This window comes from Hyperolius riggenbachi, chromosome 4 (assembly GCF_040937935.1).
Source record: "Hyperolius riggenbachi isolate aHypRig1 chromosome 4, aHypRig1.pri, whole genome shotgun sequence".
Lineage (NCBI taxonomy): Eukaryota > Metazoa > Chordata > Amphibia > Anura > Hyperoliidae > Hyperolius > Hyperolius riggenbachi.
This window is the reverse complement of record NC_090649.1, coordinates 198736296-198749935: the sequence shown is the minus strand read 5'-3', so window position 1 is coordinate 198749935 and position 13640 is coordinate 198736296. Positions and strand designations below refer to the sequence as shown.

At 45.2% G+C, this 13640-nt stretch overlaps 1 protein-coding gene across 1 annotated transcript in view; it reads left to right on the top strand.

Annotated features, from left to right (window-relative positions):
• TPRG1 (tumor protein p63 regulated 1) overlaps window positions 1-13640 on the top strand; it is a 104481-nt gene that overhangs the window by 86272 nt on the left and 4569 nt on the right. Inside the window, exon 5 of the mRNA XM_068281213.1 lies at window positions 7692-7845. Coding sequence (XP_068137314.1) covers window positions 7692-7845 — 154 coding nt within the window. The remainder of the gene's footprint in view (window positions 1-7691; window positions 7846-13640) is intronic.

The window sequence follows — 13640 nt, the reverse complement described above, 5'->3', positions numbered from 1 at the left end:
AGCAGCTAGCCATTAAAAGTGAGGAAGGGGTGCAGCGTAGTCCGCTCATGCCCTTCTAGGTTTTTTATACTATAGAAAGATAGAACTTCCAGTTTTGTACACAGTAGAGAAGAATGGCAGCACATCTAAACCAAACTGCACCTGACTGAGGGCTTGCTGCTCCCAGGTGAACACTAATGTTGCTAGAGTTCTGACAGGATAACCTCACTGTGGTGAAATACAAAATCCTTTGCATGCAAATTATTTTGGAAGCAAACCTCCTCCATTAGGTATTTAGCACCTGTCTCAGCTGTAACATGCGCAGTTATGTTTTTAAGAGGCCTATTAGCTCTATGCAGATAGCTATCAGTCTGGTGCAGCTGGGTTTAGATGTGCTGCCATTCCTCTCTACTGTGTTCAACACTGTGGCCCATATGCAATTCACCTTTTCACCCGAGTTTTCTCCTAGGTGATAATTTTAAACTTGTCAATAAAATGCTTTTTAAGCCACCAGAAAGCAAGAAAATACTCAAAATAATTTTGATAGTACTTTTTCACCAACTTTGTGGTACTTTTGTAGTTGAAAAGTGATGAAAAGTTATTTTAAATTGAAGATGAAAAATTATCTCCTAGGAGAAAACTCAGGTGAAAAAGTGAATTGTATATGGCCCTGTAAGTTCTTTCTATTATATAATATCTATTTCCTGACTTCAAAGTGTTATGTAGTTGAAAGGTTTGAGTGTGTCCTTCCTGTAGATCTTCGGTCAATCTGTGTTTCAGGTCATAAAATAAAAACACTGCATAGAGTACTGAAGTCTGATTTACAGGATTAGCCGTGCAGCATGTTACAAGCCTGTGGCATGTCCTAAAAAGAATTCTTCATCCTGACAGTGATAGCCTATCTGAAGGATTAAGTCTTGGGCCAGCGCCTGCTGAGTGCAGAACTGGAAGCAAGTGTTCTTTACCTGATGTATGAACAGAGTGCCCTTGTCTCCACATCATCCTAACAAAAGAATAAGAGAAAGTGTGCCAATACAGCATTTCTTCTGGTCACTGCATTAACTTGCCTTATAGTGCACAATTCCAAGTCCGTTATTGTTAGACTGACAGATATAACATGTCTTGTATGCGAGTTAAAAAGACTTCTGACCATTCTACAGCAACTCTGATACCAAACTGACAGGATATAAAAGCAGCTAAAATAATATTTTCTCATTGCATGCAGTTATAGTACCATTAATTCTGTTTTAATTTAATCACCTACATGGGCTGCATTAAGGGCACGTAGTGCAACTTTAACGTCGCATCAAACGCAATGTCCCACTGTGAAAGAGGCCTAAATGAATTCCGGGGGAAGATAGTAACGCCATGAAGATTTTGCCCTAGCCATTGTTCAAACCTAGAACTCAGCACTATAATACAATAGTGCTATCCAGTATGCCTCTATTCTGCTCATATCTATCTGTCCATGCATGTCACCAATTCTGACCTTCTACCACCCTTCCTCCCTCCATTCTACTTCTCCTAACTTGTTTCACTTACACTACAAACACACTGTGCTTATTTCCAGAATGGGTTATGAATTGCTAAACTATTGTACTATCTGACTATGTCAACCCTTCAATGTCCTGTTATACCCACTCCAGTAATATCCTACAGGGGCCCATACACTGGTTGATTTCAGCCATCGATCGATCAGAAATCTATTCTATCAAATCTAGGTCGATCTGCTGCTGGCAGCAGATCGATGGCCCATAGAGTTGCATTGGATCTAATGGTCCAATAATGCATTTAGATCAATTTCCAATAGATTTCATTCTGAAATCCTATTGGAAATCTGTTGCTAGTGTGTGGCACACATCAGATAATTCCTGTCAGATTGGACTTGACAGGCATCTGCCAGAAATCTATCTGATGGTTGAATTTGCTGCAAATCTATAAGTGTATGGCCACCTTAACAGGCGGTAACATGTCTGCATATCCCATAATGTTTGTGAAAAAGTATGCTGGAATCAGGGGCGCCTGATCCACTAGGCCATACAGGCTGTCACCTGGAGCGATTTGCAAGGGGGAGAGAGGGACTGTGTGATAGACGCAGCACCAGTTCACCGGCCGCAGGGCAGGCAGCCGTATTACAATTATTTTCTGGTGAAACGCAGCCGCATCACGATTATTTTCATGAAGAGGCACCACAGGGGAGAGGACAGGGGGAGCGTGTCGGGGCGCCACGGGGAGGGTGGGAGGCACCACAGATTTTCTCGCCTGGAGAGACAAGATGGCTAGAGGTGCCCCTGGCCTTACCTAGTTAGAAAGGGCCCTAAGGGGAAAAATTCCTTCCCGAATCCAGGTGGCTTTCACCACTTGGCAAGAGCATCTCAAATGCATGTTAAATCCAAATCAAACGCAGGTCTAAAGCCCCCCGTTTTGACAGCTGGCCAAGTGTGTCCTCCCAATGCTTCCCCTTCCTGTGCAGTCCTCAATACAGAATTTGTCCTTGCCTATTCAATAAAAGCATGCCAACACTGCTTGATATTACATGTAGTGGTTTTGAACCATCAATCACAGCTTGGCAATAGCTCATCGCAGCCACTGGCCTTTATCATTTGGTTGCCAAAAGCCAAGTAATGGTCAGTCTCTGGCTGATGGTAGGTTGAACTGAAAACAAGAACAAAAGTATTGACTGAAGTTTAAATGTAAATGTGGGGAAGTATTAGGAGGTGCTCTACAACAGTAGGTAGCAGTGAGCCCCATAAATGTCGATGGTGTCTCAAGGTAAAATTGCCAACGCTATAATTACAATACAAATGCTATACAAAGCTGTAGCCACATCATCATCCTGAACGTTGACCAGTTATTTACGCGTTTGTGCTAAAAAGCTTGTTTATGTATATGTTTATGTTGGTGGCATATGTGATCATGCTGATGCCAGCCCATTTTACATGCCAATGGAGGTGATGTAACTGTGGTTGATTGGCGCATTTGCTATATGAATTGCCTTTGGAAAAGTTACAGAGGAGTGTGGTGCACAGCAGGCATTAGAATGTTAGCAGTGGTGTAGTTGGTACTCAATGCCTTACTGAAAGGACTTTCCTGTATTGCATTAATTGAAAGATAGAGCATGTTGCTTCAGGTTAGTGTACTTTGGCACTATGATTTACATTTGCTGCCAGGCTCTTCCATCCATGTATTCATTTTCTTGCTGGCCAAAGCTAACAAACGGTTAATGGAAAGGAGGTGAGGTCTGAGGAGCATGCTGGTTAAAAGCCAGGTGAGCAAAGAGCAGATAAAGGAGCACCTGCCTGGAGGTTTTTTAAGAGCCTCCGGCTATGGATAGATTCTAGACACTGTGCAATCTTATTGTCTGACACTGTGCCAGCATCTTTTCTTCTTGTCATGGAAAATATTCCATTTGAGGTCATTCAGTCAGCAAAACAGCATTTAATACCCTCCAAGATGCCAACTATTTTACTTTCTTTGTGTTCCTAATGTAAACAAAGGGTCACATTTCTTGAGGTAGAGTGAGGAACGCTTCTATTTTTTTCCAGTGAGATTTTGGTTGGCCTAGTGCTGTAGGATCTGCTCCTGTGCCTTTATCTGCGTGCATACCTTCCTGCACACACCCAGCATTTACTGCAGTACACCCATCGTAAATATTTCTCTTCTGCTTGGGGCTATGGTGTGTTTCCTTCTTTCTGCTCAAAAAATGCGAAACAATCAGCTGTACATCTCTATAGTTTCTTGATTTTTTTTTTTTTTTTTTTTTTTTTTAGCTTTATGGTATTTAAACAGATACATATAATATGGAAACTGCTCACTAACAGTTGCCTTCACATATGCAGTCGCCCTGTTCAGGTGTGCAGTGTCATTTCTGCTCAAGGCCTGCATATACTGTATGTGTCCCATTATGTAGGAGCCCTGTATGTGTAAAGACCAACCTTATTTCATTGCTGGAGCTGGGCCAGATAAACACTTTGCTGGAACTGGACTACTGGTCCTTGAAGGCCAACTAAAGTGAGGGGGATATTAAGGCTGCCATATTTATTTCCTTTTAAACAATGCACATTTTTTACACTTTTCTGGTGGATGATTCAGACACTACTGATGAACGAAAGATTGGCATGACTGCCAGGCAACTGGTATTGTTTAAAAGGAAATGAATATGGCAGCCTCCATATCCCTCTCACTTCAGCTGTCCTTTAAAGGAGAACTCTAAATGTAAAGTATCAATATGACATCACTTATTGCTTTTATTCTTGGACTACCATTTTGCCCTTTTCAGAGTGTAACAATAGCTGCTTTGACCCCTGGGATGACGTCGGGGTGGGGGTTTTAGTGGCCTGGTCCTCCCCACATCCAACCCGCAGAGTATTTGTGCAGGGGAGTTTTATGTCTATATTTAAATCCAGTTAATCTATGATGGGTTGCTGGATGCAGATTGCTGTGCCGGTGGTGTGTCCTTCACTATCAGATTGTATCAACTGCTGCAGATGGTCTGTCCTACATCTTTCCACTGTATCCAGATGATATTAGAGAGGCGTGGTTTAGAGAGGTGTGGCAGCCCTTGTGCTGTATGTTAGAAAGGGGACATCACCACTTCAGAGTCCCCAGGCAGCACAATCCATTAATATGCCTCTGTGTGAATATGTTTTTGCTTTTCTCTTTATTGGTTAATTTCAGTGCTGCATAGTGCTTAGAGCTCAACATGAAAAGCAATCTATTAACAATGGTGGGTTAGAAATAAGATGAAATATTTGATAGATGCCTGCGCTTTTGGGGCACCATTTTATGGTGATTGCAACATCCAAACCTGCCACAACAGTATTAACCTGTGAGATAGCCACGTTAGTGCATTCATAGCATCAAAAAATAGGTTTAGCGATACTCTTTATCTGTGCTAACAGTAGTTTCTTGCAGGATTAGCAGATTAACTTTTGTAAGTAATTTATGTCCCATTGAATATTTAGCCATTTTGTGAGTTGGTATCTTTAAAGGGTAACTGAAGCACACTATAAGAAAGAAAGGCTATACTTACCTTGGTAGTGGGACGCCTCTGATCCTCCTACAGTCCACTGTTCCAGCCCAGGTTTCCTCTATATCTATTAAGCTCAGCGTGTCAAATAGGTTTCTTCTGGCCCTGTGCATGAGTGCATCAAGACTGGGCATGATTGAATAAGGCCGGTGCATGCCCAATAGAACAAAGTGCTCGTGTACAGAGTAAAAAAAAAGTAGTGCACGAATGCTTCGTTCCACTGAGCATGCACAGACCTTACTTTCACATGTCCAGTTTGGATGCACTTGTACGTGGCCAGGAGCACAGTTATACGATGAAGAGGGAATGGGAATCCGAGGAAGCCACTGGATCATCCAAAACTACTAATGCAACTAACTTTTCAGGTGTGCTTTAGAGTGGGACAATGAAGTCAAAAGTATTGGGCTGTAAATATTGTATGTACCTCTAGACTAGTACCTAATATCTTGTTCTGGGAAAACTTCTCCATCATCAAATATTATGGTGCTGCATGTTGATACAGTTTTTGTAGGAAACACTTATTTCAACTTCTTGATAATGGAAAGTTTTGTAAGAGTGCACATGCCTGCACTTTCAGGACAGATGGTTCAATAATGCAGAGTGTGGCGGTAAGTAAATTTGTACAGTAGTGTACTTGCACACAAAGCTGCTGACTCTCCATTGTGTGTATTGTATGAATGGACGGCTGCCAAGGGTTTCCATTAACCACACATACTGAGTTCTCACTAAGCTGGGGTTTTGTTACCAGATTCAAAGAAAACATTCTAATGTTGAAATAAAACTGTTGTGCTATAGAGAGGGAATGGCATGCATTGCAATTTATCATTTTCTTCAGCAAGATACCTAATCTTTAAAAGAGGATTACGTGAAAAAAACCCATAAGGTCTCAGGTATCATACATACATTTAACTGTAGTTAATTTATGCCAGATATCCAGTATAACATATCTGTGTGGGTGAGGCAGGCATTATATATTCCCCCACTAAATAAACTGAATCCCCCCTGGTGGCATGGGAGACTGCTGGAATCAGACATCACCTGTCATCAGTGTCTTGCTTTCCTTCCATTCTTTTGTCTTTGTGGAGGCATTGTATAAATTACATAAGATATGCTCACATATCCGTATAGATTTCTATAATTCCACAAGTGAAGTCATGACAATTCATTAGTTCAAGTCTACCGATTTACTAAAGCGTCTTCAGAGATCTGCAAGAATATCTAGTCTAGATACTAGAGATCCAGCCAAGTGGACAACTGAAGTGAGAAGAATATGGAGGCTGCCATAATTATTTCCTTTTAATCAATACCAGTTGCCTGGCAGCCCTCCTGATCTATTTGGCTGCAGTAGTGTCTAATCACACCAGGAACAAGCATGCAGCTAACCTTGTCGGATCTGACAATAATGTCAGAAACACCTGATCTGCTGCATGCTTGTTCAGGGTCTATGGCTAAAAGTATTAGAGGAAGACAGGATAAGCAGGACAGCCAGGCAATGTGCATTGTTTAAAAGGTAATAGATATGGCAGCCTCCATATCCCTCACTTCAGTTGTCCTTTAAAGAGGAACTGTAGTAAAAATAACGTATTGAATACAATTGCTTGTTTTTTTTTTTTTTACAATATTCCCTTATAAATGATTTAGTCATGGTTTACCCATTTTAGTCGTTTCTCTCCCTGAAATTTTTCACGGGTGGAGACGACAGACATCTTTAGTCCTGTCAGGTGATCTCTGCAGAATGTTTTCTAACTGAGAGTTCTGAAGGCAGTACAAAATATAGCTGATCTCCCAGAATGGTCTGGGTGAGAATGCTGCATATCTAATCAACCTTGGCTAAGCATCACTGGGAGGGCAAGGCTTTATTCGATACACAGCAATATGTAGATAAATGTAGCGTTTCTGCTGCTGAAACTAGGAAAATGACTGAGTGGGTATCCTGAATAATGTAATGCATTCTACTCTGTCTCTACAGTGCTTCTTTATATATTGTCTGTTCTGTTTTATTTTATTATTGTTAACTATGGTTGGCCTCGCCTTACTTAAAAAAAAAAAAAAGTTGCATGCTGTGAATTCAGCTGTACTGTCAGAACTACTACGGTAATTCTCAAGTCACTTGGCCATTTTTACAATGATCCAGTATGACCCAGGTAAAGGCAGCAAATTCTAACCACTGGGCATCAGGGAGTTTTTATATTAATCCAGTTCCAGTACTGCTGGATCTCTTAGGATATCCTCACAGGAGATGTCCATTCACCAAATAAAGACAGCAGCCCTAATTACTGTATGTCAAAGTTGGGCCAGTAGGAATTCCTAAAACGACACACTGTTGTTAAAGATGAAATATGTTATGGGCAGACACGCTGGATTACCCTGCATGCTCCTGTTATATAGCAGACTGTCACTCCACCTGCCCTGTCCCATTACAAGCTTCTGTCAGAGCTGCCCTGGATGTAATGAGGAGGGCTTCTGCAGCAACATTGGGTACCAATATAGTGATGGAGAAACACAGTTGTGTTTATCGTTTATTTTTTGTTCAAACTCTTCCCTAAATAGGGTGTATTATCTGTGGAGCAATTTGATGCAGAAAGTACAGATTTGGAACATTGATCTCTGGGTCAAGCAGATAATTATCCATTTCCATATCTTTTCTATTCTGTTTACATAGTCTGCTATTTTTTATTTCCAGGAGAGAGGGAGATGGTCTGCGTATCCACTGGGACAAGCTGCATGAAGTTCCCTTTTTGTCTCGCTGGAACCCTATGTCTAGAGAAATACCGTACACCACTTTCATTGATCACCCGCTAAGGAATTACTCTGAACAGTTTGAGACCATTGGTCAGGTAAGTGTTCCTCACAGGCTACAATGAAATAATAAGCTAATTTTATTGTGGCTACAGTTTAATTTCCTAATATATGGATTTCCCTGTTGGTGCATTGGATGACGTGCTTCCATATCAACTTGTTTGTTTATTATTTTTTGCAAACCTGCCCTTGAGTGTCTGGTCATTTTTTTGTGCTTTAGAAAAAGACTTGTGGTTTTCATGAGCTGACAAGATTCTTTTATTTACATTTTATGGTGGCCATATACTAGGTGATGGCAACAGATCGACCATCTGATAGATCCCTCTCTCATCAAATCTGATCAGAAAGGGTTCTATTACCTGCCCACACACAGATGACAGATTTCCAATAGATTTCATTCTTGGGCTGTAACCCAATGCAGTGTCATGGGGAAACCTCCGCCTGCCAGGCCCCTCCTGCTGGGTCATGGGGAAACCTCCGCCTGCCAGGCCCTTCCTGCTGAGTCATGGGGAAACCTCCGCCTGCCAGGCCCCTCCTGCTGAGTCATGGGGAAACTTCCGCCTGCCAGGCCCCTCCTGCTGGGTCATGGGGAAACCTCCGTCTGCCAGGCCCTTCCTGCTGAGTCATGGGGAAACCTCCGCCTGCCAGGCCCCTCCTGCTGGGTCATGGGGAAACCTCCGCCTGCCAGGCCCTTCCTGCTGAGTCATGGGGAAACCTCTGCCTGCCAGGCCCTTCCTGCTGGGTCATAGGGAAACCTCTGCTTGCCAGGCCCCCTCCTGCTGGGTCATGAGGAAACCTCTGCTTGCCAGGCCCCCTCCTGCTGGGTCATGGGGAAACCTCCGCCTGCTGTGTCATGGGGTAGAAGCTCCGCCTGCCAGGCGCCTCTTGCTGAATCATGGGGAACCCTCCACCTGCCAGGCTCCTCCTGCTGGGTCATAGGGAAACCTCCGCCTGCCAGGCCCCTCCTGCTAGGTCATGGGGTAAAGCTCCGCCTGCCAGGCCCCTCCTGCTGGGTCACGGGATAGATGCTCCGCCTGGCAGGCCCCTCCTGCTGTGTCATGGGGAAACCTCCGCCTGCCAGGCCCCTCCTGATGGGTCATGGGGAAAACTCCGCCTGCCCCTCCTGCTGGGTCATGGTGAAACATCTCCCTGCCAGGCCCCTCCTGCTATGTCATGGGCAAACCTCTGCCTGCCAAGGCCCCTCCTGCTGGGTCATGGGGAAACCTCCGCCTGCCAGGCCCTTCCTGCTGCGTCATAGGGAAACCTCCACCTGCCAGGCCCCTCGTTCTGGGTCATGGGGAAACCTCCGCCTGCTGGGTCATGGGGAAACCTCCGCCTGCCAGGCCCCTCGTTCTGGGTCATGGGGAAACCTCTGCCTGCCAAGCCCCTCCTTCTGGGTCATGGGGAAACCTCCGTCTGCCAAGCCCCTCCTGCTGGGTCATGGGGAAACCTCCCCCTGCCAGGCCCTGCCTGCTGGGTCATGGGAAATCCTCCACCTGCCAGGCCCCTCCTTCTGGGTCATGGGGAAACCTCCGTCTGCCAAGCCCCTCCTGCTGGGTCATGGGGAAACCTCCCCCTGCCGGGCCCCGCATGCTGGGTCATGGGGAAACCTCCCCCTGCCGGGCCCTGCCTGCTGGGTCATGGGAAATCCTCCACCTGCCAGGCCCCTCCTTCTGGGTCATGGGGAAACCTCTGCCTGCCAGGCCCCACCTGCTGGGTCAGTGGGAAACATCTCCCTGCCAGGCCCCTCCTGCTGGGTCATGGGGAGACCTCCGCCTGCCAGGCCCCTCCTGCTGGGTTATGGGGAAAGCTCCCCCTGCCAGGTCATGGGGAAACCTCCCCCTGCCGGGCCCCTCCTGCTGGGTAATGGGGAAACCTCCACCTGCCAGGCCCCTCCTGCTGGGTCATGGGGTAGAAGCTCCCCTGGCGATGGAGAGAATACTCTAGAGGAGGAACGTCCTATATATGTGAGCTGCTTCCACACTTGCCATGGGTCTGGAGGGAGACACATTACATGGGGTGAGACTGGCCGTGGGGTCCGTCAATCGCTGAAATATCTCACAACATTACCATCGCACACCCAACTAAGCCTTTCGGAGTGAGATGCCAGATCTATCATTACATTTGATCACACCAGAAATCAATCGCTTGATCAGGCATCGATCTCTGCCAGATTTGATCATTATGATTGAATCAGCCAGATATCGATGCCCTAAATCGAGCAATGTAGCTGTATTTCCAAACATAGACAAGGGTAAAATTTACCAGTGTACCTCTGCTGCCCCCACCCCTTCCGTATGCTCCAATACTCCACTGCATCCGCAACTCTTTCCCAGTTCCGCATTTCTGCCTCTTTGAAGTTAGTTTTCTTTTCTAAGTTTTAGAGACGGTTTCTGCCACTTCCATCCCAGAAGCACAGTGCTCAGTGTTGTGACATCACAGCTGCTGAAGCAGGGGGCCGAGGCTTCGTAATGCACTTGCTGCCAGCTGCGGAGGAATGAGAAGAGAGCACCTGTTGTAACCACATCCAAAGTGGTGTCGGGGTGAAGATTATAGCAGCCAAAGGCACAGCAGCATGATCAGATTTCTGCATAGCAGGGCTGGGATTACATTTTATTATAAGGGTTGGCAGGGGGGCTCATAGTATCTAACAGTAGTATAGATAGAGGCTTTCTCTCAATCCAAAATGTATGATTGAATTGTTGCTGAGCTAACTCATACTGACCACTTATTCTGTATTGCTTTGGGACTTTAGCCATAATTTTCATGTAATTTCTTAAGCTGGAAAGATTTAAAGGGGCACTATGATGAAAAACTGTAATATACAAGTGTACACATATGTATTAAATGATGTACATTTGTCGTAGTATGTGCTAGCTCCACTCAAAGGACCGGCACAAACAGCGTATTTATAGCTCTTAAAGTTTAATCAAAAATCATGAAAGCAACAACAGACTGCTGTTTCGGCCTTTCCTTAGGCCTTTGTCAAGTTGCAAGGATCATGCAGCACATTATGACACACATGCACATATTTATAATACTAAAACCGCCCACTCAGGGCCCAGTGACCAATCATGTGAGGGCACAGCTGGAGGACCTGATGGGAGGCTGACCTAGGCTTGCAAACCAATAGCATCCAGCCATTTCAAAAGGTCACTCACCTATCAGAGCAAAGCGGCGAGTTCCCCGCTGTATCGCACCAGGCAAAACTGCGAATCATAGCAAGAACCGGTGACGTTGCAGTCATGTGACTAATCACATGACCTAGTCAGCTGATCACTATCGGCCAATCACATGCGCGCCTATTGCCATAGCAACAACAGCCTTGCGCATCACAGCGGTGGGAGGATCAAGCGCGGCCAAGGAGTCCGCCCATGAAAACACAGACGCTCACAATAAACATGCCGCCGCACTCACCACACCACAGCGCTTTGGCTCTGATAGGTGAGTGACCTTTTGAAATGGCAGGATGCTATTGGTTTGCAAGCCTAGGTCAGCCTCCCATCAGGTCCTCTAGCTGTGCGCTCACATGATTGGTCACTGGGCCCTGAGTGGGCGGTTTTAGTATTATAAATATGTGCATGTGTGTCATAATGTGCTGTATGATCCTTGCAACTTGACAAAGGCCTAAGGAAAGGCTGAAACAGCGGTCTGTTGTTGCTTTCATGATTTTTGATTAAACTTTAAGAGCTATAAATACGCTGTGTGGTGCCGGTCCTTTGAGTGGAGCCAATACTGTGACCCCTTGGGTACCGGGGTGAGGACCTTGGCACACCTACTGTTTTATTTTTTAAGCCTACAGTGGTGCTCCTGGATATCTGACACAGAGGCGGGACAAGGTCCTTCAGCACCCAAGGCTGAGACAGCAAAGTGCGCCCCTCTATCCCTCCCACCCCAGCCATCACACACTGACTGCTATTAGACTAATAGGTGCCCCAGGGCCCCCAACCTCCCCAACACCTTAATCTCTAGTTATCTGGCTTGTAGTCACTGTCCTGTATCCCCTTTTCTTATTTCTTTCTGCTTCAAACACAATTGGGAATGACAGCTGAATGAATTGTGCGCCCCCTCCTACACTGCGCCCTGAGGCTGGAGCCTCTCCAGCCTCTGCCTCGGCCCGGCCCTGATCTGACATATCCTAGTATGTGCTATAAATTACTCTACCTATGGTGGTGGTGTCACTTACAAGTGTTTTTAATCTAATAGTTCTGACCTCTTACTGACAGGTTTTGGACTAGTCCAGTAGTGTGCAAGCAGGCTGGCCGTCCGTTAACGACCCCCGATGTCTGAGCAGCCCCAGTGGCATTGTTTCTTCTGCTCCCTCTGCACACAGAAAGCAGCTCTGTCAGGCTCCGATCGTCTTCTCTCTGCCTCCCTCCATAGCAACATAACGCATTGCTAGGCTGAAGGCTTGTGATGCATCTAAACAACATTGGACCCCAAAATTGTCACCTGAGGGATCGTTTCCCGATCCGACAAGCAACAGTAAACGACATTACGCAACATTAAAACACTTTTTTTAAAAGAAAACCTGTCCACTTTCATTAAAAAAAAAACAGATACTTGCCTTGGGAGGGTAAAGCCTGTGAATCCTAATAAGGCTTTCCCTGTCCCTCTCTGCCCCTCCGTTCCAGGGCTGGCAGCCCCTCCAAAGAAAACCATATCATATGCCCCTGCAGGTGCAGTTGGCTCGCACCTGTGCAGTAGAGCGGACTTGATTGGACTCAACCTTTTTTGGCCAGAGCCCGAGGCAAAGCCACTAGTGCCGCCTGTACAGGAGCGGTGACTAGCTGCGTTTCAGGGGAGCCAGCTCTGGATTCCCTCTGCTTAAAACGGGGGAAGCCTCTTTAGGATCCAGAAGTTTCCATCTCCCACGGTAAGTACCCCCGGCCTAGGGGCACTTTTTTTCCTTTCCTACCAGCAGATGTACACAGGTTAATTTTTTTCCCACTCTTAAAGTGACAACGGCATAGAAATAACGAAATTTACAGAGCATACCACACTGGAACAAATGCACATCTTCTATGTATGTATACACATGAGTTTTACCACCATCCTTAATATTTGCATTAGAATGTGTTGGCTTATTACATATTTATAAATATATACAAAAGGAGTTTCCTTCTTAGTGAGTAATGGTGGGCTGATGAAAAGCATGCTAATGGTCTGATAGGTGTGTGGGCAGGTGAAATGAAAATGGAAGATCTCTATAGTTACTTCTGGTGAGGTCATGCATAGTGTTCTACTCCTATGACAAGGCTTGTGAGGAATTCTGATCTGTGGGCTGTAAAGCTGTGCAACCTCTGCAGCCTGTAGGAGGATGGCATTTTTCCTGAAACATGAACTCTGGAACATTTACAAATAGAAACGAGCATGTAGCTGGGAATCAAGCCTGTTTTGGGCCAATGAGTTTTATTATAACTAATAAGGCCATCACTTCTGCCTTGTCATATTAATTTATTTCCACAAATTACAAGAAGTGCTGTAGGTTAACACCATGATCCTGAGCATTTGCTTTACATTTCCACTAGAGGGTGTTTTGAGCTACATTAGGATAAGTTATTTATATATTTTTGTTTTCCAGGTAGCTAGCGAACTAGTAGTAAATAGTAAAATCATGCAGATACTCAGACCTTTTTTTCATATTGTTAACCTTTAAAATGTTTAGGTAAAGTGTTTTAAAGGATACTTGCAAGTTTGAATTACAAATATAGGTAGAGTGAATGTTTATAGGATATACATCTACAGTCAGGGATGGATTCCCATTAGGCACAGTAGGATTAAGCCAACTAACCCCACTACTGAAGGCTCTTGCCTAGAGATGCCCCTGTTA